Genomic DNA, 27,133 nt, shown 5'->3' on the forward strand with positions numbered 1-27,133 from the left:
AGATAGAATTGTTTTAATTTTTAATTTTAATTAAAATATTTTCATTGGTTTTAATCCATTCACTATCTTATTTTATTATTTTATGAAATCTCCTAAAAGTAATGTTTATGTCCTTTGTTTTTGTATTACCTACATTTCTCACTGTATCTCTCCTCTTTTCCTTGTGGAAAGTCATCTCTTATAATAAAGAATAAAAAAAGAGAAAGAGCTAAAATATAAAAGATCAAAATTACATGCTTTGTTCTATACTCAAGTTCTCCCACCTCTACAAAAAAGGCTGGATGAAGTGTCATATCTTTTCTTTGGGATATATCTCAGTTATTTGTAATTTTTCAACATTTAATTTTGATTATTTTTTGGTTATTTTTCCCATTTACCTTGTTGTAGTTATTTTGTGTATTTTTCTTGTGGTTCTCCTTCACTCTGTACATGTTCATTTGATTCTTTTCATTATCCTTTGTATTTGTTATTTCTGTGTATGGGATGTATTTCTTCTAATGATTTAAGTATGCATTTCTGTAGATTTTATCCTGAGACTTTTATACTGTAGAGTTTCTTTGTGTGTATGTACATCTTCTAAATTCATCTATTATATGCTTTTTATTTTTTTGATTCTAGGAGTTATCAAGGAACTGCAAACATCACTTTATCTTCCACTTTTTCATATTCTTCCAATCTTATATTCATCAGAAGCTGGTTTCCCTATCCTCCGTTTTCAGTGCTGATTCCTTCTTTCATGTCTTCTTATAACATGGGTAGAAGAGAAAAAATTGTTATTCTCCTTGTTTCTTCCTGCTACTTCCAGACCTTTCCTGTGCCATCATCACTTGGCATCCTATCTTTATACATTCAATTTTTCTTTCTTACTGTTGGCCTAGATTCTAGTTGCTGTGATCTACTAGCTTCTCTTGCCTTTCTTAATGGTTTCATTTCCTGGCTCTTAGCCTTTCTCTTCATCTGTATCCTTGGCCTCATACGTGGGAACATTAATGATCCTTTCCAGTTCATATGGATTTTAGTCATTAATGATTCTTTCCAGTTCATTAGACTTGTCAGTTCCCATGATCAACAGCTTTATTCTATCTTGTCATCCGTAGGGATGGCCACATTTTCTTACCATTACCCGTAAATGTGCATCTATATGATTCTGAGTGCCAAAATTCCCCTTTCTGATTATGCCTTCCTGTTCTTCCATCTCGTTCTCCCTGTCACATTGACTCTCTTTCCCTCTTGTCCCTGTAAGTCCATCCTGTGAGTACCTCCAGCCTTCTTTGCTTCTACTCGCAAGCTACTGAGCATCACTAAAAAAAGCCATACCACTGTGCCAACTGGATACACTATAAATTCATGCTATCTCAGCTAAATATTCAGAGCTACAAACAAAACGTTCTTTTACTGTTTCATACTTTTTATTCTCTCAGTCCCTCATTTTCTTCCCCATACCACTTTCTCTTTCTGCAGATCTTACCTCTGACTTACTGAGAAGTTTTAGCAGGCTCTTTGATTTTCAATTCTTTATACCTCAAAAGTTATCTATATTTTTTTTCTTTTTCTCTTTTTCCTACAAACATTTTCAGGTCTACTACCATCCTTTAGTTGGTCAATCAACAGGAATTTATTTATTAAGCACTTACTGTGTACCAGATAATGTGCAAAGTGCTTAAAAAAACCTACTTCATGTGAGCTTATCATCCCTTTATTTTTCCTTTTTCATACACACACTCTATTTCTACTTCTTCATTTCCCACTCATCTTTCAGTTCAATCATACTTTTGACTTCATCACTAAGATTATGAATAGTCTTCTAACTTTTAAATTCAGTGGTTTTTTTCAGTCCTAATTCTCTTTGATCTTTCTGTACCTTTTGATAGTGTCAACTGTCCCATAATTCTGGATATTTTTCTTAATTTTTGGCATTCTTCACACTGCACTCACTTGGCTGAGTATTCCTCAGTCTCATTTGCTTTTTCTCATGTCTACTGCCTCTTCACCACGTGTTCCTTAGGGCCTTTGTCCTGGGCCCTCTTCTTTATTCATGGTGGTTTCATTTTCTTTCATGAGTTCAAATATTAGCTCTTTTTAAAAAATATATAATTTATTTATTTTCAGTTTTCAACATTCACTTCCATAAGATTTTGAATTCCAAATTTTCTCCCCATCTCTCCACTCAACCACCCCAGTACAGCATGCACCCCAACCACCCCTTTCCCCAGTCTGCCCTCCCTTCTGTCACCCCCCCCCTTCTCCCATTCCCATCCCATCTATTTTCCTGTAGGGCGAAATAGATTTCTATACCCCATTGTTTGTACAACTTATTTCCCAGTTGCATGCAAAAACAATTTTTAGCATTCATTTTTAAAGCTTTGAATTCCATATTTTTCCCCTTCTTCCCTCCCCACCTACCCTCATCGAGAAAGCAAGCAATTCGATATAGGTCATATGTGTGTAGCCATGCAGAACACTTCCATAGCCATCATGTTGCCAAAGACTATCCACATTCCCCTCTGTCCTGTCCTGCCCTCGTTTGTTACCACATCTTAGTTCTTTATGGGTATTTCATCTCATGCGCATCACTGATCTTTTCCCTTACTCCAGACTAGAACTTCTAAAGTTCAGTATAAAGCACAATAGAAATATATAGATAATTATCGGACTTGTTTTGAATATCTCATAGGAATTTCAGACTCACTATGTCCAAAATGGAACTCATCCTTCCCTCTGTGGAGACTTTCTTTCCTGTTTCTGTTTAGGGCAAGACCATCCTTTTCTCTTCACCAACACTATGAAGTATGTGTAATGTTCGGATCTGGAGGAAAAAGGTCAGCTCTGGTGATCCAGTGTCAGCTTTAGGGAAAGGGGGCTTAACTCCCTGTGTAGGACTGTGTTTGTAGCAACTCTGTGCGGCCTAATGGAAGATGAAGGGAGTTTTCTTGAGTTGTACTTACTAATAGAATTTTTTAAGATAAAGTAATGCCATTTTTGAGCTGTATAGAATAATAATAATGGAAACACTAATGAGTAATGGTGAAGTTTCAAATGTGGCTATTTCTGTAGTCAGGGCAAGATAAAGTGAAACTGTTGATTATGAGACATTTTCTTGAGTTATGTGTAATAATGGTAATATATGTTAAGATAATACATGAAATATAACATTAGATAACGGTAATGTAACTATAACATATAACAATATGATGTGTTATATGCTTATTATGATCATATAGTTCATTGTATAATGGTATTATTTTATACAACTCAAAAAAAATTCCTTCACTCACACACACATGTTCACACATATATGTGTTTACAGATTGATTTGTATTTGTAAGTGATAAACTTGTACTGTGTTCTGTGCCTTGGTGGCTTAGTGCTAACAAGAGAACTGAGTGCGCCTAGATAAGAGCTAGAAATTATCCAAATTCTGACTTTTTTAGGGAAATCCTTGGCAGGATTATGAGCCCAAAAAATGAATTAGTTTTGAAAAGTCTCTATTAGGTTTGTGTAGCTAGAGCTTTGGTAAGAGGGGTGATGGGTTATGTAGTAATGGGGTGGTGGAATCCTTTATTAATGGAGTAGAATCTATATTTTTGTGATGGGGGTGGTAGAGACCGTTCTGAAGGCTAGAGGTCAAGCTGAGCAGAGTAGCAGAGGCTCCCATTTAAGCTAGAGGGGAAAAAATTATACCCCATAGCCCCTTGAGCAGCAGCAGTTTGAAATCTGAAGCTTCTACAGTTTCTCCTGTTTCCCCATCCTCTTTTCTCTTCTCCCATTTCCTGGAGACTGATTTTAATCTCGTTTTTTTGTTTTTGTTTTGTGGCATTTTTATGTTATTTAAGAGATTCTAGAGCTTTTGTTGATGTTGTCACAGTATCATTTATTTAAAAGATCATCTCTCTGTACCATTTAAAGAGAAGAAGGCTTAGGTCAGTAATTTAGTTAGCAATCACAACTCCAAATGATGGATCTGCTGGGGAAATAATGTATTATTTCAGTGAATTTTCTAGCTATTTGAGGATTAAACAGAAAAACCTTTTTTTTCAAACCATATTAAAAATCTTTTTCGTATTTATTCCTATCTTAGAGTATGAGTTACAGTTTTGAAGTAACATTTTAAAAAAATAGAAAAAGTTTATAATATCCTTATGTCTGTTATTTTTCAAAGCACTCAAGTACTCTTGTTCCAGTGATGCCATTGCTCTGAACAATTTTGGTGTTACTTTTGAGACATCTTAATTTTAAAGATGCTCAGCTATTGTAAATATTGGTCCTTCACAAAGGGAATTTGATTTTTTGAAGCAACCATTTCAGTTGTTAAGCAGTTCAGTCATTTGGAATCAAGTCTAGTGATTACGTTGGATCATCAAGTTGGGTAATATTCTTTTTTGTTGTTAAAAATGAGGTTATTAATGAAATGTGCTGTGGGGTAGTGCTCAATAACTAGTTGTGGAAACCTCTTCAGAGAGGAACTCAGAATATTTCAAACAGTAGCAGTATCATTAGGGGGAAGCTAGGTGGCACAGGGCATAGAGTGCCAAGCCTGGGGTGAAGAAGACTCATCATCATCTTCATCATCAGGAAGACTCATATGCTTACTACCTATGTGACCCTGGACGAGTCATTTAACCCTGTTTATTTCTGTTTCCTTATCTGTAAAATGAGCTAGAGGAGGAAAGGACAAATCACTCTGGGATCTTCTCCAAGAATACTGCAAATTGGGGTCATGCAGAGTTGGAGATGACGGAAGTGACTCAGCAACAAAAGCAGCATCGTTAAAATAAGTATATTCTTTCAAATTGACGGCTTTGAAGGAAGTATTAATTTGTTTCAGTTTTTTCTTCTGATTTGGCCCAAGGAATAAAATTCTCTTCTCATAGACATATAACTGAAGAAGCTGAAGACTTTGTTCAAACTAATACAAGTAGTTAATAATAGAGGTGGAACTAGAGACCATTTTTTCCAGTCTTTCTATTAAACTATACTGTATTTGCTTAAGATTCAGTATCATTACTTTGTAGCCCTATGTAATAAACAATGTTTCTGGGACAGTTGAAGATCTTGGAGTCCCTGTGGGACTTTACAATTTTTTTTTTTTTAATGTGATGAACATTTTTTTTTTATATTTTACCTCTTTTCCTCTGTAGTCTAAATTCAACATAAAACTTCAATTATTTAAAGATTCTGGCTATTTGGGTTTCTGTTCATCAGAATTTATTGGGATAAACATACTACACTTGTAATTAGGAGTTCTCTTTTCTTCTGGCTTGGGTCAGAATGTCTTAAAGATTTATCATGGATCAGAAAAGAACACATACTGTGGTTTTTTCTTGCTTAATATTTTCATACCTCTTCTCGTCAAATTCCAATGTAAAAGAACATTTGTAATTCTTAGAAAAAAGGGTACAAATAAACTTTCATATCGCTGTTCTCCCAGACCTTGGTAAGATATCTAAATATGTATTTTAAAGCTCAGAGTCAGGTTGTATTCATCACATACTTTTATTTTTGCTTGTGACATTCCTTAAGGCAATGATTCCTGATCTTTTTGGAATTATGAAAGTGACTTTGCTTATAGAGTGAAACATTTGGACAGAGAACCTGAGTTTGAATTCTGACTCTGTTACTTTATTTGTGAGTGACCTTAAGCAGGTCACATAACCTCTCTAGCCCTCAGTTTTCTGTTACATAAAATGAATGGATGGAACTAGGTGATATATGGGATCCTTTCCAGCTAAATTTTATGATCATTTAAAGGGTCAGTAGACCTCAACTCTAATTCTGATTCAGTTACCAATAAGTATGGTTTTGAAAATGTTCCTTAAATTTTTCAAAGCTTTTTCTTCAGAGTTAGTGAAATTGGTGGACTGTTTGATTTCAGTGGCCACTTTTGATTCTTTGATTTCCCCACTTGGGGTGAAGGAGAATTATTGCTGACATTTTTATATTCAAGTAAGTTCATCTTAATTTTGAGAAATTTGTGCTACCACTTACAATAATTGAAGTCATTTTGGTTGGCCATAAAATTCAATTCAGTAAACATTTATTAAAACTCTGCCTTGTGCCAATTGGAGATACAAATAAGAAAAACCTCAAGGAGCTTACCATCTAATGGGAGAAGACTACACACGAAAGGAAGATTGGTGGTGGTAGTGGGGGGTGGTTTGAACAAGGACAACTTTGTTCCTTTAAGTTGAAACCAAGCAGAGGTGCAGATGAAAAGTAGAGTGAGCTAGAAGTCCAATTTGTACCCTCCACATAAGAAGGCTTTGGGAGGAATTTACTACTCCATCCTCCAGCCCTCTGGAGGGGAGAAAGGAGGCTGCAGTAAGGTGTCTGAATGTCCCAGCCTGAGTTGCCAGCCTGGTGATGCATTTGTAAGTGATCAGCTTATTCTGGGAGGGGCGTCTAGGTTTGGTATTATTGCTATAAGATATGTAAATGATAGGAAAAACTGATAATATATGTTATCAGGAAAGCTAGTAGCTTTTGATAGAGCCCAAGCTTTTCTCACATTTTTGGCTCTTTTAAAAATTGTGATTATTAAAAGCCCACATTTGAGTTCAGTGTACTTTAATTTTTTAAATTAAGAATTTGTTTTATTTTTATATTTTCTCCCCATTGGAAAAAAAACAAGTAAAACAAAACTTGTTGTAAACATGTATGGTTAAACAGAATAAGTCCCCAAATTAGACCTGTCCTCTATCTGTGTATACATATACATCTGTATGTGTATACACACATGCACATATATGCATGCATATATATGTATTATGTTTGTGTTATGGAGCTATAGAATGTAGATAAATTTGAGCCCTGTTTGTAATTTATAAAGCATACCAACACTTATGGAAGGATAGTGTAGAGAAAAGACGGTAGAAAAGTTTTTGAGTTATCAACTAAATTGAGATATTCAGTTTTCTGAACCTGACGGAGGTAGTACTTGATCTGAACCTTAGATTGAATGTTTTAGGTGATAGTTCTCAGTTTATTTGTGTCAGTAGTAGTTAACATTTAGATACCCCTTTCCATATCTATGTGTGTATGTATGTGTGTGTGTACACATTATATATGTCTGTGTGTACGTATACATATTCATTTGATACTCACAACCACCTGTAAACTAAGTGCTATTATTCACATTTTACACATGAGGGCTTAAAAGCAACTTGTTCTGGGTCACACAGCTGTTAGGTTTATTATATTTATTAGGGTACACCTAATATACCTAATTGTGTACACCTCAGAGGTACAGAATTCTTGTGATCTGTGTCTGTGACAGTATTGCACACACAGATGAAATCATAAATCTTTTAAATACTTAACAATAAGTATGGTTATCAATACATATTATTGCTATCATAGAGTAAACTTCATAAAAGCAAAGCCCTTGTCTTTCTAAATTTTGTGTCTCCTGTAGAACAATGTTCTGCATGCAGTAGGCCCATAGTAAATGTTAAATTGAACTGAATTAATCTCCTGTTACAGAGTTACTCAGAAGTCTCATCCTGGGGAAGAGGCCTTATGTAAACAATCAATACCAACCCAAATTCAGCCTGGAGTAGTGATTTGTAGAGCTAGACTTGGAAATCAGCAGGATCTGAGTTCAGATGTGTCCTCTGCCGCTAAATAGCCCTGTTATGTTGAGTGGTATTCATGAATTTCTATGGACAAAGGACTTTATCACCTGGTTATGTGCGTATGCAAAATTAGGTTGATATTCAGAAAAAAGACGTGGTCTTTCATGGGGCCTGTGGTTCAGAATGTTTTCAGCTTGGTGGTAGGTTCTGTCCGAATTTGCATTTTGTTGGTTTTCAGGTACTCAGAATCTTCTCTGTATTACAGTGAGGTATCATAGTAGGACTTCACAGGATGTCAAAGACAACTACTAATTAAGTAATATAGTATAAACGCACAAGAATGGTACAAAGGGCTACGAGAAGTATGTTGAGAAAAAGATAATTATGTGGTGGTCTGGAAATCAGGGAAATTTTAGCAATCTCATTCAAGTTGGGTTGTTAACAAATTTTTTAGAATAGATCAGGAGGAAGGCATTCCAGGGGTAGGAAATATGGACATGGATTTGGAAGAGCATGTTTATAGGGGAGAGCAGTTAATTTGTCTGAAGTGCAGTGGTATTATTACTTTACATTTCTGTAGGATTTAGGATGAAGAACTGTTGAAGGTGAAAGGAACTGGTATGAGAATTTCAGAAAAAGAAGGTTGTGGAGGATTAAGTAAGTTTACAAAGTTTAAATTTTGGTAGGAAACAGATTCTTTCCAAGAGTTTTGGGCAAGAGTGATGGGACCATATCTATGTAGAATGAAGATTGTTTATATAGTGGAGTGAAAGATATTTGGGGGAGGGAGTAAGAAGACAGTTGGCAGGACTAGTTGGAAGGTTATTGTCATCATCCAAGTGAGTGGAAGTGGAAATCAGGGATACCCCAAATGTGAAAGAGGTAGAAATGGTAGGAGTTGGTTACTGAAGAAAAAATTGGAGAGGGGGGAAATAACTGAAACTACTAAATTCCTGCATCAGATTTCTTCCCTGTTTTCTCATCCCACCATAAATCTCTTTTCCAGAAGGCATCTTGGCATGGTAGAGAGAGTGTTGGGATCTGAGTCAGGAAGAACTAACTTGAATTCATCCTGCCTCTGACATAAACTGGGTGTATGACTGCAAATCTTTTAGCCTCTTTACAACTCCAGGCAGTTCTCTAAGCTCTAAATTATAAATTGCAGCTCATTTGCCAAACTTTATTGTAGAGGAAGCCCTTCACAGGTCCGTTTTAAGAAAAGAAAAAATCTGAGGTAATTCTACTGGTTTCTTGGGATACAAAGGCAAAAGCAAACAGTCCTTGACTTCAGTGAGCTTCCAGAGTCCCTTGGGAAACAGTATGTACACAAGGAAATACAAGGGGAAGAGAGTACTAAAACCTGGGAGGAGGATAAGCTAACATTTATATTGTACTTTTAAGATTTACAATGGACTGCACAAATCTTAGTATTTAAATTGATCCACTCAGCAGCCTTATGTGGTGGGTGCTATTATAATCTCCATTTTATAGAAGTTGAAATTGATGAGGACAGGTTAAGTGACTTAACTCAGGGTTGCATAGTGAGTAAGAATTAGAGACAGGACTTGAACTTGGTCTTCCTAACTTCTTTCCAGTGTGCCTGGAATCAAGAAAGGCCTTGTGTGGGAGCTAGTGTCTGAGTTGGGCTTTGAAGGAAGCCAGGAATGCTATACAACAGGTGGAAAGAAGTACGTTCCAGGAATGTGAGATCACTTGTGCAGAGGCACAGAACAGGGAGATGGGGGGGAACACTCAGCAGGCCGGTGGGAAGGGAAGTAAAAACATTGACGTTTTGAACATGGAAACTTCGTAAACTTTAAAACTATATTGTTGTTATGTGAGCCTGGGTGAAAGGTGATGCCAGTCAGAGGAAATTGTGAAGTCAGGGCAAAGAGAAGGAACAGATTCATCAGGGGAGGGGAAGATAGATTCTTTTTCAGATGTGGGTGTGAGAAGCTATTACAGATGTGGATCTTGAGCTCATGAGAAAAGTCAGAGCTAGAGAAGATTGGGGAATCTTCTGTCTACTAGTGCTAATCAGAATTATTGCAATAAATCAAATTGAAAGGATAGAGAGTATAGTATAAAGAATGAACCTGAGAAAAGAATATTGAGGAACATCTCTTAAGGGTTTAAGAACACAAAAAGTAAGAGGAAGTTAGAGAGGTAGGAGAAAAATCATGAGTATACCTGAAAGGGGGGTTGTCAGAGAGTCTTTTTCTAAAGAGAGGTGAAAGGATGATCAGGATATCAACCTTTTTTCAGAGCAGTTTCAGGAGAGTGATAGGTGATAGAAGCTAAATATGCAAAAGGTTGAAGAAATTGTAGTGGAAAAACATAGGTATTGGGCAAAGGACAGTTCTTCAAGAGATTGCGATTGTGAAGGGGACGAGAGAAATGGAGAGAGAGGCTGAACATCAAGGGGAAGCTCTTTTTAGGATTAGGAAGGATATATATCTAAGCAAATTTGTAGGTAAGAAGCCAGTGGAGAAGATTTTGGAAGACTTTTGGCGATGGCTAATGACTCATGAAAATGGTAGATCATAGAGAGTCAGAGTTGGATATGAAAATAAGCAAAGCCGTATTGGGATGATGGGCCAGGAAAATTGAGAGGAGCTAAAAATAGGTTATTTGATCTTACCATACTTCCTGGAAGAAAAAGAGGTTGTGGCAAGCATGCTGTTGCCCAAAAAATATCCTGGCAAGGAAGTTCTTGGACGGCCCTTCGTTTTGCTGGTGCCTTTTTCTCATCACGATGTGTTCCATTTTACTTTTCGCTAACTTCTGCAGCATTAGAATGTGTTTTTTGTACTTAATTTCCTTCTCCACTTGATTTGCTATTCCTAGTGAATTTTGGCTTGACCAGGTCTGGCTTGTAGTTTACACTTTCTCTGAGACCTTTTCTCATGCCCGTGTCTCCATCTCCCTCTGCTGTTTTTAGGGGTTAGGGTTATAATAGATTGATTTGATATCTAACCTAAACAAATAACTTTAAATATAAGATTTATAGTCAGTACTTACCTTCAGGCCCTCATCTGGGCACCCCCGGAGAATTATACTGCAGTGCTCTTTGGAGCAGACATTTCCCAAAGCATACCTATCAATTCTGTGAATATTTGCAATCCTGTAGGAAGTGAACTAGTAACTTTGAGCAACAGGGTAGTATCAATTACCTGGCACATAGTAGGTGGCTAATATTTTGAAGCACATTATAATTGGTAAAAGTAATAATGATAGTATATAATTATGAAGCTTAATATTTTGGAGCACACTGCTGCTCATAGGAAAGGAATTTGCATCAGAGAAAGTTATTTCACCAGCACCTGCTACTTCTGATATTATTTTCTCTGTACTGCCAATTTAATTTCCCTGGATTTAGAACACTGCTTTATACTCTATATTTGTTTATTGAATTGTTGATTATTGATTATTACAGTAGACCTTCCCAGAAACTGGAAGATGGATGATAGCCCTTTTCCTGTCATCCATGTATTTCAACCTCTTTGGTCTAAGATCCCTTCCAGTTCTGAAGATTTTGAGATCTGTAAAAACCAATCTGCCATATAGGGTAGTTATGAGGGGAAGCATTTTGCAGTAACATATAGTACTTTAGAGTAATATATAAATATGAGTTGCTATCATCATCATCATCATCATTGATCATTAAGATTGCTGTCTTTACTAAGTTTCTCTCCTGTGTTTTTTTGATTTTTGTTACAGTAGGTGCACATCAACCCTGAATTGTATCCATTGAATCTTTACCTTTTTCTACAAATTTTAGATGGGCAAAAATAATGCATAATTGAGATCCTGGATTCACAGAGGCAATAGGGTTGCTTCTGGTACCTAGTACATTGACAGGGACATAGACATGAGAGGATATGGGGAATCATTGGACCATGTACATGTCTTGGAGTTGGTAATGGTCGTCTACCAGTGATGTACCATTAAACCTTAGCTTTGAGCTTTGAAAGATGTATTTCATCCCATGTAAGTGCTGATTTTATAGTGAGGTGGAGACAAGAGGAGCACCCTGCTGCTCAAAGGAAAGGAATTTGCATCAGAGAAAGTCATTTCACCAGCACCTGCTACTTCTAATATTATCTGTCTGACTCCAGTTAAATCTCCTTGGATTCAGACCATTGCTTTATACTCTGTTTCTTGCATGACCAATTAAGATTTTGTTCAGTTCCCACTGAACTTTGATTTGGTCTAGTCTTATCTCTGGTTTTATTTCTAGAATCCTGTGGGAGGGGACCTTACACCCCTTTTCTGTAGCCACTAAGCTTTTATTAAACTTATCAAGCACGTGCTATGTGCCAGGAGTTGTACTAAGCACTGGGGACACTCAACAAGGCAGAAATGGGTCCCTCTCTTCAAGGACCTCACATTCGAATGGGGAAGACAACATGCAAACAACTACGTACATACCAGATAGGGATAAAAGCTGGTCATTTGCATTTTGTCATCAGTATAGTGAAGTAGTGCTAGATATAGATATAAATATATATATAACTATAACTATAGTGAAAGAGTGCTAGATCTATAGTAAGTGACCTGGGTCAGGTCTTGACTCTGCTGTTTTCTATCTCTGTGATCTTGGAAAAGTCACTTAAGCCTTCTCTGGACCACTGTTTTCAAACCTGTATAATGAAGGGATCGGGCTGTATGATTTCTAAGGCTCTTTCTCACTCTAACACAGTACAGGCTTTGTGAGAGTAAGTAATTAGTAGATGTGATAGGTTGTGGTCAGAGTAGAATTTTGAAGTTTAGGATGTTGGAATTGATGTGTTTTTGTGATAGGATGAAGCTGAGGCAGTTGGATGGCTGAACAGATAAGAGTGTTGAGCCTAGAATTAGGAAGAACCAAGTTCAGATGTGGTCTCAGACACTTATTACATGTGTGACTCCGGGCAGTAATCTCAGTTTGCCTCAGTTTCTTCAAATGTAAAATGGAGATAATAAAAGTACCTACCTCTCAGGGTTGTTGTGAGGATCAAATGAACAATGCAATAGAACACTGGGCTTGGAATTAGGAAAACTCATCATCATGAGTTCCAGTCTGGCCTCAGACACTTACTAGCTGTAGGACCCTGGGCAAGTCACTTAACCCTATTGGCCTCACTTTCCTCAGCTGTAAAATGATCTGGAGATGGAATGGCCAGTAGCCTTGCCAGGAAAACACCAAAACTCATGAAGAGTTGGACAGGACTGAAATTGATGAAGGGGGGCGGGGGGAGACAGGACCTCCAAGATTGGAATTCCCTGCGTGGACTGTCTGGAGAAAAGAATTCATGGACTCAAGCATTATTGAGGCCAAGATAAAGATTTATTACACTTTTCAGCGAACAAGAGTTCTTAGGGAACTGTAACCTTAGAGGGGTTACAGGTAAAGTTTGTATAGGATATATGCTAATTAGGTGATTCTAGGTGGGATTAGGGAGTGGTTAAGAAGGGATTAGTTCTTAAAGGAGAGTGTACTTTTGGTATCTAATGCACAGGTATTTTACCCAGGAAGTAGCCCAAGGAGGGGCTATGTGGAGGTATGGTTTTAGACCTGAAACCAGGATACATATGATTGATCAGTGAGTAGTAAATGTTGTTATATCCAGTACACAGCCAGCTCAACCAGTACACAGCTGGTTCAGTCTAATAAGTTCTACAGGTGCAGCTGCCTGCTGTAGCAGGAAGGGAGATAGTGGTTGTTGCTGGGGCAGGCTGTGTCCTTGGGCTGGGGAGAAACTACCTGGAATTATGTTTTGAGGTTAGGGAGAAATGTGATTTTTAAAGAGAAATGTGATTTTAGAATTGCGGCCTAAGCACCCCATCAGAATGACTCAACAACAATTTATCATAGTGACTGGCATGTAGTAGGTGCTATATAAGTGCTTATTACTTTCCCTTCTCTTCCCCTGTTTATATTGCTTTGTAGAACTTACAGTGGTAAAAGAGGTCACTTGAATTAAGGAGGCAAATGAATGTTAACTGGGGTGTTGGAAGAATGATCAGTATTGAGAATATTGAAGTCCCAGAGTATATTATTGGAAGAGAATGCTTTGAACCACCTACTGATGTCATTGAAGAATTTGACAGTGTTAAACTGAAGATTGTTAAATAATAACAATAAGGGTAGAGGTACAGTGTATCAGACCTTACGTGAACTTGAGGATAGAGAGTATTATATTGAAGTACAGAAGTGAAAGAGTAAATAGTATGGAAGGGGCAGTGGGTATCAAGGACTCTGCCAATCTTTCCTCATAGCCCAGAGATTCTGGGGAGATTAGGACAGTGTGTGACCTGAGGTAGAGAAGGTTACAGAGGAAAAGTCAGGTTAGTGAAGAAGTGGAAAGAGTGTTGGGAGAAGTTGAGGCTGTAGGGCATTTGAAAATACGGCATATTCCCAAAGACATAATAGATAATTGATTAGGAGTGATGTGGAAAGGCCAGGGGTGGAGATGGCCAGGAGATTACCTTTAAGGTAAAAGCTTACCTTTTACAGCCTGGCATCCCAAGTGCAGAAGCCAGAGTTGAACAGAATAGGGGAATAAACTTCATGAGATGTGGATTGGCATGGAATGTTAGTAGTTGAAGGGGAATTTGTGCAATTGGCAAGGTGGTTGTTGTTATTGTGTTTGTCCTTTGTTTTTGAAGAAGACCATGCCATCAGAAATAATGACATGACTTGCACTTGACTTTGTTTTTGAGTGAGGGAGGACTGTGCAGGTCACCAGCCTCACTTCTCCTCCAGAGCCATCTGAATCCAGTGACCAGATATTCATCAGGATGACTAGAAATGGCCCAGGATGCAGTAGGAGACCTTGGCCTTTTAGACTAAGGTCTTTTCAGGTACTCAGTTAAAGTCAGGTAATGACCATTCATTTGAATAGGCCTCTTTAAAAAGTAGTCAGGGGGATGGCCCCTTTAAATAGAAAAGAAATAAAATAAATCAGGTTGGGCGGGGCAGGAACCTCAAGGTTGTTGTTATGAGACAGTAGAAGAACTTTTGAATACTGCTTCCTATATTATAAAGGGAATTTGTAATCCTGGTATATGTCTGGACTGAATGTGTATGAACAGGATCTTAGCCCTCGATGTTCTTTTCCTCACAGTGATGGCCCTGGAACATCCTCATTCTTACAAGCGTCATGAAAGGACTGCTGCTGTATTCCAAGCATTCTGTGGTCCAGTGATAACTGGCCTGCTTGCTTTTCCTCACACAAACCATTCCATCTCTAATTTCCAGGCCTTTTGATTGGTTGTCCCCATGCCCAGAATGCTCTTTTTCACCTCTACCTCTTGGCTTCCATGGTTTCTTTCAGGACTCACATTAAATGCTGTGTTCTGGAAGAGGCCTTCCTGGTACTCCTGAGGTTAACCTTCTTTCTACCCTGGATTTACTGGTTATGTACCTCTTTACCTACATGGCGTCTCTTCCATTACCCTGTAAGCTATGTGAATACAGAGATTATTTTTGTGTTTCTTTGTATCCCCATGTTCAACATGCACAGTGCCTGGTACATAGTAAGCACTTAATAAATACTTGTTGATTGATTCTAACTTCACCATTCTTCATTATGAGAAAAAGTTTCCTAATTACCATTTATGAGAAAAGTTAGAGTTATATGGTATATTTCTAACGAGCATTATTTATATAATCACTGTTGCTTAAAAGTATATTTTCTGTAATAGTGCTAGGTTTTGTTTTTATCGTGAACTAACAACCCATTTTATGAATAAAGTGGAAGAAATTGCAAGATTTTAAATTTTGTGTGTGATATAAAATGTACCATGCAAAAACTATGAAAAATTCTGTCATGAGACTTAACTTCTTTTTTTCTTTGCCTTAGAAAAATGCACTTTGTTCATTCCAAGGTCATTCATTGTTAAATACAGTGCTCTGTTTTCTTTCCATGTCTTTCCATGGCATTAGAAGATATTAAATACCATATTCTAAAAAAAAGTTTAACTGAAAATTAGTAGTGAACATCAGCACAACTAATCAAACTTGCTTATTCGTATTATACCAACCTAGTATTAAAAGACCTAGAGGACAGCTTCCTGAATATTACATGAGTGGCCTTTCTTTGGTGGATTTATTAGAACACTTGAGCTAGAGTTCTAGGAATGATCTTGACTGTTGGATGTGGTACTCACATCGAAGCAATCACAGACAGTATCCATTCATAGATTGTATTCATTGAAATAAGGTTAAAGGGATGATTTTTGAGGATTTTATTAAAGGGATGATTTGTAAGCATTTAGAAAGGCTGGCAGTGACCATTATTAAGATCCATCCTGGCGTCACTAGGAACAGGTCATAACAGACTTAACTTCCTTTTTCGTTAATTAGCAACTTGACAAATTGCTTAGAGTTATACTGTACGTATAATTATACGTTGATTTAGGCAAATAGTTCATAGCTTCTTATGGACAAGACGAAGCTATGTGGACTAGATTGTTAGAGATAGGTGGAGTCACAGCTGGATCCAAATATGGTCTGACTGACAGCTTTTTATTGTTTCCAAGGTGTTCTGTTGGATCATACCAAGGCTTTATCCTTCACTCTGTGCTGTTCAGCATTTTTCTTACTGACTTGTTTGAAGGAATTGGTAGATGCTTGTCAGATTTTCAAGGACACATAGCTGGTAGGAAAAACTAACATGTTGAATAACCAGGTCAGGAGTTTAGAAAATTTTGACAGTTTAGGCAAAGTCTAGTGAGATTAAAGTTAATAGAAATAAATATAAATGTCTACGGTTGGGCTCTCCAACTACTTTAACAAGTACAGGTGGAGAAAATGCGAATAGACAACAGTGATGGGGAAAGATGGTCAAAGGTTTTTAGTGCCCTTATAGGCTTTGTAGAAGTCAGTAGGCTGACAGGGTGGCCAGAAAAGCTATTATGATCACATAGTGCATTAATAGATGTGTGATGTTTAGAAAAGAAGTTATAACACTATTATATTTTGCTCTGGTCAGACCACATCTGGAATATTATCTTTAATTGTGGGCCTGAAATTTTAGGAAGGACCTTGACCAAACCATGGTCATTCAGAGGATGCCAGTCTAGATGATGAAAGAAACATTGATTTCATTTTCTATAAGAATCACTTAGAAAAGTTGGGGATCTTTTAAGTCAAAGAAAAAAAGACAAGAAAATTATAATAGCTTTGAGATTTGAGTATTTGAAGTGCTGTAAAGTGCAAGAGGGATTAGACTTGCTTTAGATTAGCCCCAGAGGATAGAGCAGGTAACAGCAGATGGAAGTTCCTGTGTGGAATATTTTGCCTCAGTGTAAGGAAAAACCTTCTAACAATTAGAGATGTTTGTAAGCGGAATGACTTTCTCCTTTTGTAGTGGTCTCAAGCAAAGGGAGAAGAACCACTTGATTGGTATGATTTAATTGGGGATTCTTTGTTTATGTTTGGGTTTGGCTAGGTTACCTCTACTGAGGTCTCTTAACTCTTAAGATTTTGTGATTTGAGGTTGATATTATCCCCTAGTTTTGTTTTCCATGTAACCTGGGGTGTAATTAAATCTTCTGAAATATCCAAGGTTTTTTTTTGAGCTTATCTCTAGGGAGGTTCATAAGTATATTTCTTAAGTTTTGCCTGTTGTGGCTTCTAAAAAATCAGCTTGACTATTAAGACTACAGGTTTTGGCAGAATAATTGATTTTCCATTAATGATAACCCTGTACATAGATAACCAGGATAAGAGGATATTTCCAAAATTAGTTACAGTTGTTACATTTCTCATTTCATTGACTAGTGTCATACTGGGAATTTCTAAAATGACATAGGTTGTTAGTATATTTTTTAAGCAGAATAGAGCTTTTTGCCATTTGCCTTTATCCACTCTTTTTTGTCTACTTCTTTGTTTCATCAGCTTTACTCATTGGCACGAGGATCTGAGTTAAAGTCGATGTTGCATTGTCTGTGGATAATGTCTTTGTTAAGCTAATAATCCCTTCAAGGTTGTGATATAATGCTTACTTAATAAAAGAACAAATAACGTTAAAGATCTTTTGTGGCACTCATTTGTATTCAGTCAGTCAACTAGCCTTTATTATGTGCCAGGCACTGTATTAAGTGCCTGATACAAAGGTAAAAATTACTGTCCTTGCATTTTCATTCTTTTTTTTTTTTTAATTTAATTTTATTATTATTATTTTTTAATGTTTAACAATCACTGCCATAAAATTAAGATTTTATCCCTTTCACACCTATCCCCCACTACCCCCCTCCCTCCCCATGACAGCATACCATTCTGTATAGGTTCTACATATACTTTCCTATTGAGTACATTTTCACTATAGTCATGCTATGTAGTTGAACTAAAATAAATGGAAGAAATCACATAACAAATCAAAACATGATACACAAAAACACAGACACACACACAAACATGATCTGCTACATTCTGCGAATGACTTCCATATTTCTTTCTCTGAGTGTGGAAGGCATTTTGCCTTAGAAAACCACCATTGGGATTTTTTTTTTTAATAAGTTCTTGTGTTATTACGAAATTCCAAGTCTACCAGAAAAAACTCTCGCACACTGTGGTCGTTGCTGTGCACAAAGTTCTCCTGGTTCTGCTCCTTTCACTCAGCATCAGATTATATAAGTCCTTCCAGGCCTCTCTGAAGTCTTCTTGTTCATCATTTCTTATGGCACAATAGTACTCCATTACATTCATATACCATAATTTATTCAGCCATTCCCCAATTGACGGGCATCCCCTTGATTTCCAGTTTTTGGCAACTACAAAGAGTGCTGCTATAAATATTTTTGTACATGTGGGACCCTTTCCCATTTTTGTGATCTGTTGGAGATACAGTCCTAGTAGCAATATTGCTGGGTCAAAGGGTATGCACATTTTTGTAGCCCTTTGGGCATGGTTCCAAATTGCTCTCCAGAACGGTTGAATGAACTCGCAGCTCCACCAACAGTGAGTTAGTGTTCCAACTCTCCCACATCCTCTGCAGCATTTATCATTTTCTTGTTCTGTCATGTTTGCCAATCTTATAGGTGTGATGTGGTACCTCAGAGTTGTTTTGATTTGCATCTCTCTAATCAAAAGTGATTTAGAGCATTTTTTCATATGATTATAGATATCTTTAATTTCTTCTTCCGAAAATTGCCTGTTCATATCCTTTGACCATTTATCAATTGGGGAATGACTTGTATGATTATACCTTTGAGTCAGTTCTCTATATATTCTAGAAATGAGGCCTTTATCCCCGAGCTTAGGTGTAAAAATTCTTTCCCAATTTACTACATCCCTCCGGATTTTGGTTGCATTGGGTTTGGTTGTGCAAAAACTTCTCAGTTTAATGTAATCAAAATTATCCATCTTGCATTTCATAATGCTTTCTATCTTTTCTTTAGTAAAAAATTCTTCCCTTCTCCATAAATCTGATAAATACACTATTTCTTGCTTCTCCAGTTTAGCCTTTTCATTCTAATGGGAAAGAATTATAAATAATTATGGACATACGAAATATAGTTTCAGGCTGTTCATTTGAACAAGATCTTTTTTTGGCACCTTATTTCCTCTTTGTGTTCTTCAAAGTATCAAAATAATTTTTAATTAAAGTGTGGAAATTTACTAAGAAAAGCCTCTCAGTGCAAATCAGTAAGGTTTTAATGTGTATTCGTTGATGAGGAATAAAAGTTGATGAATGATTAGAATATGAGATTTCCTACCCTTCTATGGCTTCACTCATTCCTGTATTTTTTTAAGTAATTTTTTTATTAACTAAAAAACCACTTTTTCATAATACAACTTCACAAAAAGAGGATTTTATATGAAATGATTACTCTATACAGCTTGCTTTAAAAAAAGTTGGATAATTTTACGTTACTTTAAAAACTCTTACTTGTCTCTGATTCTTTCTGAAATTTCTTCTGTACATTTAAAAAATGTTAAAATGGCCCTCTTTTTTGGTGTTACTGTTGGCCGACTTAAGAGTTTACTATGTGCCAAGTAATGTCCACTCTACCAGGAACTCCCTCAATTAAAAACCAAGAGAAGGAAAGAAGAAACCCTAAATAAGTATTGTCTAATGAAGTAAATCTCTACATGTACACAAATGTTTGACCATGTCCAAAAGTATATTTCCATACGTTACGTCCATCACCTCTTTCTCTGTTAAGAAATGAGTACATGCTTCATTATAGGTGTTATTGGTAATTGCATTGTTTGGATTGTCTAGTCTTTTGAGGTGTTTTTTTTTGTTTTTTTGTTTTTAACAGAGTTGCTGTCCTTGTAAATGTTTTACTGATTTTGCTTACTTGACTGCAGGTCAATTCACGCTAGTTCAGATTCTCTGAAATTGTCTTTTTTGTTATTTCTCACAGCACAATTCCATCATACTCATATACTATAATTTGTTTAGCCATTCCTAAGATGCTCCCTTAGATTTTAATATGCTTACGGTTCACCCTCACTACCCTTCCCAGCCCACTTTGGTTTAACTGATGCTCATTCCTATCACACCTTCCCCTTGTGTTTTTTTCATGTACTCTTCGCATGTACTCCAGTTGTGAGGAATAGTTAATGAGTTTCAACTCCTTCTTCCTCCATTCTCCTTTTATCCTCCCTTGTCTTTTTCTCATAAAATGCTCTGAATAGAACCAGTCTGCCCACCCCCAGGACCTCTCTTTCCTATTGAACACTTTTTAATAGATTTGGAAGACGTTAAGGTTCTGAAGAGACACTAATTTTTTTTCGCTCATTGGAATTTTAGCAGTATATCATATATATCTATCTATCTCTCTATATATCAGTATATCATATATATATATATATCTCTTTTTGTTGTTCAGATTTACCTTCCTAGGTTTCTCTTGACTCTTAAGTTTGTTCCAATATTTCTTGTTGCTTTGTAAGGTCATTGATTTCTATTTGATCTATTATGAGTTTCTGGAAATTCATTCCTTGGGTAAGATGTCTGACTGTTTTTTCTTGTAAGTACCTTATTTGCCTAATTCCTTCCCTTGAGCTTTTATTTCATTATAATGATGCCTTATTTCTTTTCTTCCTGCTGTGGTATGTAGTCCTCATGAAAAATCCATTTTTTTTTCCTTTTAGTGTCTGATTGCAGTTACAGTTTACAGCATTGGTGTCATACTCCCATTTTTTGCTTTCTGTTACCCATTTTTTGCTTTCTGTTACTCCTCATATCAGGCTGGGTATCAAAACTTGATATTTTTACTTCTTTAATCATCTCTCACCTGTCATCTTTGTACGCAGCCACCATTCTAGTTTAGCTATTTCATCATCTCTTGCTTAGACTATTACAATAACCTCTGTTTTGGTCTCCATTCTCCCCTCCCTCCTTTACACTAAATAATACTTTTGGTGGGGGGGGGGAGTCTCACAGTCAGTAAAATTTCATTGCATTCTTTCATCATTAACAGAAGATCAGAGAAAGTAAAAAGTGTTTTGTGTTCATAAAGTTAAATGTAGCCTTGTCTCTCAGAGCAGGTCATAACCTGAAAATAGGATGGGGAAAACAAAGAGCATGGAGTATTCCCTCTTCCCTTCCCTGCCTCCTCACCCCTCAATCCACACCAGGCAGGTCGACATACCCCAGCATAGAGAAAGGAATACTCCTGAAGTCCAAGTTTGACCCTGTTACTCTAATGAGTGAATTAAAGAAGCATTTAAGAGTTTACTGTGTACCAGGCACTGCAATAATCTCTCAGAATACAGATATCAAAACCACAATAGTCCCTGCATTCAAGCAGCTTGTACCCACAGTATGGGGGTATAGTGGTCAGGGAAGCAGGAACTATTTGATCTCATAAATTAGAGGGATGTTGAATGAGATTTTAGGGCAGTAGATTGACACACCCCATTTAGGAACAGTGGTACAGTTCATTTTTTCATAGTCATATTTCCACAAGTGGAAGGGTAGGGAATGAGAGGAAAGGAGAGTTTTCAGGGACATCAAAGGGGGAGATGGCTAGGGAAGTGAGGTGTGGTGGCTGGGTCTTTGCTAGAACCTAATCTGGGAATAACAAACAGCAATTCAGACAGTTGTTGCCCCAGAGCAGAATTTTCTATAGGATGGCAAGACTGTAATTACTCTGGGGTGTAGGGTGTGAGTTGGGGCATGGTGGCTGGAGCTTTTCAGAAGTGTAGTGGTCTAGAAATACCAATTGCTAACGGTGGTAGACAAGGTAGTTTATAAGGAGAGAGCTAGATCTTTTTGAATCTAGCATCAAGTATCATTTTTATCTTACCCTTTATCAATTTCTGATTTTTCAATAAGTTTTATAATAAATATTACTAGCATAGTAGTTCATGCATGTAATTTCTAAATAAATAAGTATACCCAAAGAGGTTATGTGTTAAACCTTTTTTTTTAATTAATTAATGATGTATATGACCAAAAATGTTTGGACAACACTACTCTAAAACTCAGTCCTGGGCCCTCTTCACATTCTCTTTTAGTGATCTCACCAGTTCCCAGTGACTTCAGTTACTTATATTCATTTAGATGATTCCTAAGTCCAGCCCTGAGCTATAATCGTACATCACCAGCCACTGTTAAACATTTCTGACTGGTTATTCCCATGGCATTTCAAACTCAAAATGTACAAAAGAGAACTTACTCTTAATTCTTCTTTCCCTTCCCCACTTTGACTCTCCCCCATCCCCCTAACCCAATTCCACTCTAAATTTCACTGTTTCTATTGAGGCTAGTGCTTTCCTTCCCGATATTCAACTTCATAACTTTGGAGATGCTGTTGTTAACTCTTCTTCTTACTTTTCATATCCAGTCAGTTATGGAATATTGCACAAAGATTCTGTCGTCACAGCGTTTCTTTCATCTGTCCCTTTATGTACACTTACAGGGCTACCACCATAGTTTAGGCCTTCATCATCTTGCCTGGACTATTGCTGTAGCTTCTTTATTGGACTTGCTTCTGTCTCCCCCGATCATTCCCCTCCACTCCACCCTCCCTCCCAAAAAAATCCTTATCTGCTCTCCACACAGTTGCCAAAATCTTCCCAAACTACAGGTCTGACCTTGTCATTCTTCTGTTTAAGAACTTTTTGCCTCTAGGATAAATTGTAAGCTCCTCATTGTAACATTTAAAGCCCTTCCCAATCTCTCTTCAGCTTACCTTTCCCACTTGTGTTCTATTACCTCCTACCACATATTGTGCAAGCTTATCAAACTGGACTACTTACAGAATTCCCAAACTTGATAATAGGTTGACTTCCTCAGTGCTTTTGTACAGGTACTGGAATGTACATGCCTTGGAATGCATTCTTTTTTTCATCATCTATCTTTTTCATCTTTTTCCATCTCCATCTTTTGTCAATCCTTTCCTAAGTTGTCCTCCAGTTAGGAGAAAGTTATTCAGGTTATTTATATGTTATGCATATATTTGCCTCTCTGCTTGTATATACTTACATGGAAGAATACAGAGGAACAGAAAGAAACTTTGCTTTGTATTTCCAATATTTTGCCTAATATTAAAATGGTTGTTGTATTGTATGTTTTTTTCAGGATGGGTTAGAGGACATATTTGGGAATCTCAACCTTAAAATGTCTGTCCATAAGTCTTTAGAGCAATAGTTCACAGTCCTAGTTGAGTAATAGCCCAAGGCTTCAATAATTTTCTTAAGTAGTATAATGAAATTCTCTTTCTCTCATTTTCTCACTTTCACTCTTTCTCTCTTTCACACACACACACTCACACATAACGCATGCATGCACACACACACACACACACATACACACTTGTATATATACAGGATAGGATAGAGACTATACCTGTGATTTATTGATAGAATTCCTGGAAGAGGAAGTATCTTCTACCATTTTAAGTCAGTAGTTCTTTCTCTACTTCACCATGCTGCTTCTCATTTGTGTGTATTCTACTAGGTATTTCATTTCATTCTCAGACCCAGTAAAAGAAATGGCAAGAACCGGTGTATATGGTTGTGTGTTTATACATACATGCATACATTTTAGCACAGGGAGAGAGTATAAGGGAATCAGAGAGCTGCTCTTCTATTGCATGATTCTGAAGAAGTTGGAAATCACTGACTCAGTCTGGAGTAGGTAGGACTGTGGGACTATGTGTGAAGTCGCTCAGGTACCACTGACTCCAGACTCTTGGTGAGATGTAGGACTGGCTTTGAGCTTCTAAGGCTATTTTAGGGTTCTTTGCCATCTTCCCCAAAAGGCAATAGATCTCTCTTCTTTTCTATAATCTCCTGAACTTAGAGTTATATTTCACAGAGTTAAAAGACTCTTATACAGGCTTAATGACAAAAGGCTCAAAAGTCACTCAAAGTTTAGTAAAGAAAGAAGACTGAGAGTTACCTTTTTCCCCCTTCCTTTTACAGAGAATTTTGTGATTATATTGTATCACTCTTAAATGTGAAAAAATCCTAATAGTTGAATCAGAGACTAGTTATATGGTTATGGCTTCTGAGTCATCACTTTCTAACCAGTTCTCTTGCTGACTTTGAGGATGAAGTAGAACTCTACATTGGTTCTCTCTCTTGTTATTTTGGTTATGTGTTAACTTTACAAAATGATAGTGCCTGGATTCTTGGATATTTGTGTTTATTAGATGAACACTTCCTTCCCCTTCTGTACTTGTGTATATATATTTTATCAGCAGTCCTAATTGACATTCTGATTCTTCATTAATAGTTGGCCTTTGCGTAATTATTAGTGATGTTTGATAACTTGATGAAGAGGGGTAGGGGGGCAAAAACAAATCCTGAAACTTGAATTTGTGATTTGCTATGTTTTCATATTTTTTTTCCTTTTCAAATTACAGATCAACTTGAGCGAGTCTTCTTACGACTTGGTCATGCTGAAACAGATGAGCAGTTACAGAATATTATCTCTAAATTCCTTCCTCCTGTTTTGCTCAAACTGTCTAGCACGCAGGAAGGAGTACGCAAAAAAGTAAGTGTGCCTGTTCTCTCTCTTGATAGAAGAGCATATCTGATTTGAATACTTGATTAAATTGATATGTATTGTGAGATTGTTTTTCAGATTCTATAATTATCTATTCTATATGGTATTAGTGACTTGTCTAACCTCCACTTATTTAGCAGGTACTTATTAAGTATGTACTACAAATTTAATTGCTGCCTTTTGGAATACCTGTACTCTGGTAGGCATGCCAACATTTTTACATATAAAGTAGTTTATTCTGGGAATGATTCTCCCTGCCTAAAATTGTATACCTGTTTTTCTTTATAAAACCAAAGTAAACATGCTTGGGAAGAAACAGTTCTAGTCCCTTACAGTCCATGATAAACAATGAGTGAGTTAAGGTGAACTCTTTATATAACCTGGGCATTAGCCAGGTTTTAAAATTTGAGATTATTTTTAGTTACCATTTTGACAGTAAGTGATGGATATATTTTACCTTCAAAGCAGGATGTTGCTTCATAATTTGTAATGTATGGGAAGTTATATTAAGGAATTAAAGATTCTTGAATTAAGGCCAAATCATTTGATTTTAAAAAGTCTTTTTAATGTTTTTTTGCTTCTTAAGGATTAATGCTTTACAATATATTATAAAGAAGTTGAGAAGTGATCCAATCCAATTCATACCTGAAGAGAACTTTCTTTTCTAACATCCTTAATAAATGTCCTTAAGTTCTACTTTAATATTGTAGTGATAAGGAAATCGCTATTTTTGAAGACAGTTCCAATTTTTGGATTATTAGGAAGTTTTCCTTGAGCCAAAATTTCTGTCTAGCCACTTTGTTAGAAAAGAAATTTTAGTCTGCCAGGATCTGTGTAGAGTGCCATGCTGCCCCTTACTTGTCATTGTTTCCTTTTCTGAGATTTTCAAAGACCATCTTTTTGATAATAGGTTCTATAATTTTGGCAGGAAATTGAAGTCAAGAATATTGGCATGTGGTTTGAAAGAAACCTTCCTCCTTTTGACTTTTTTGAAAATTAGGACATTTTTCTCTTTGTAAGCTGTTTTTTTAGGATTTTTTCATTGGTTTAGAAATTTCTTCTACCCTTTCTTTCAGTGGCCTGGAATTCGATCCATCAGAATATGATGACTTGCATCATTAGTGTGACTAGGTGCTCTTTTACAATCCCTTTACTTACCTTGGACTTACTCGTTCTTAATTTCTCTTCTCTTGGTTAGGGTAGCTAGATGACACAGTGGGTAGAGCACCAGGCCTCGAGTCTCAGATGTGAGCTCACATCTAGCCTCAGACATTTGCTAGCTATGTGACCCTGGGCAGGTCACTTCACCTCTGACTGCCTTGGTTTCCTCATCTGTAAGATGAGGATAATAATAACACCTACCTATCAGGATTGTTGTGAAGATCCAATAAGATAATAATTATAATTATAAAGTGCTTATTAGCACAGTGCCTAGTAGGTAGTAAGCACTCTATGAATGTTAACTGTATGATTATCATTAACCAGTTCTGTTCTTCCCATTCTGGAGATTGGATTCAATTTGACAAACTTTGGAAAGCATTTACTCTCTGCAAGACCCTGTTGTAAGTGCTGGGATACAAAGGTCCCTCACCTGAAGGAGCTGATCTGCTCTTTGAGATGATATTGCATATGCACACCTAAATAAATAAAAGATAATGAGAAGAGGAAAAGAGTCCATACCATATACATATAAATATATATATATGCATATATATATAAACATAAAAATTACGTATTACAAAAGGCTTAGCATCAAAGGTGGCAGACAAGCTTTAAGAAAGCTAGTAGTCTACTACGCGATAGCAGCCATTGAAACAGAGCATCATGTCACTGAAGAATTTTGCTGGAGTAGTGGCATAAACGGTATTATCAAAGAAATGTGTGACTGGAAAAGAAGGTGGGTCCATCACATAGGAGAGCACGTGATAACTATTGGGTAGACTTTTTGCTCTATTGGTATCTATGTAATATCAGGAGATTTAGAGGTGTCCCCCCGCCCCCCAGAACTTGTGGTGTTTCTTATGGGGAATTTACAGTGTGATAGAGACAAGACCCTCACAAAATGAGAAGGTGCAGATGAAATTTGATTTGCACCACATAAGTGAAATAATGGAGCTTTTGCAGTATCTTCTCCAAGATAACATTCCCAGTTCCTTCAACTGAATCATCTTTTGAGACCCTTTTGTTTTCCTGGCCCCTCTGCTCTCGACAGAACTTCAGATTTTTAGTGTCTTTGCAAAAAGACATTCTGGGCAACTCAGCCTAGAATGGAACATAATATTCTAGATTTAACCTAACTAGGGCAGAGTATGGTTAAGATTATCATTTCTGTAGTTCTGTATATTATATCTTCTTTCTGCGTCCTGAGGATTGAACAATTTGATAAAAAAAAATAAATCCAACCATAACAGATATGTACAGTTCAACAAAACAAGCTATTATGTTGACCATGTCCAAAAATGTATGTCTCTTTCTTAATTTTAAGTCTATCACTTCTAGCAGCAAGATCAATGAAACAGACTAGACAAGGGAGAATCAGAAATAATGGAACTCAGTATTCCTGATGTTTTGTAAATTGGATAACATAAATTACGTAGGAAAGTA

At 36.7% G+C, this 27,133-nt stretch overlaps 1 protein-coding gene across 7 annotated transcripts in view; it reads left to right on the forward strand.

Moving 5' to 3' along the window:
* ECPAS (Ecm29 proteasome adaptor and scaffold) overlaps positions 1-27,133 on the forward strand; it is a 167,478-nt gene that overhangs the window by 23,713 nt on the left and 116,632 nt on the right. For all 7 annotated transcript variants that reach the window (XM_072598073.1, XM_072598074.1, XM_072598067.1 and 4 more), the window contains one exon: positions 24,387-24,517. In XM_072598073.1, coding sequence (XP_072454174.1) covers positions 24,387-24,517 — 131 coding nt within the window. The remainder of the gene's footprint in view (positions 1-24,386; positions 24,518-27,133) is intronic.

The sequence above is a fragment of the Notamacropus eugenii genome, chromosome 3 (genome assembly GCF_028372415.1).
Source record: "Notamacropus eugenii isolate mMacEug1 chromosome 3, mMacEug1.pri_v2, whole genome shotgun sequence".
Taxonomy (NCBI): Eukaryota; Metazoa; Chordata; class Mammalia; order Diprotodontia; family Macropodidae; genus Notamacropus; species Notamacropus eugenii.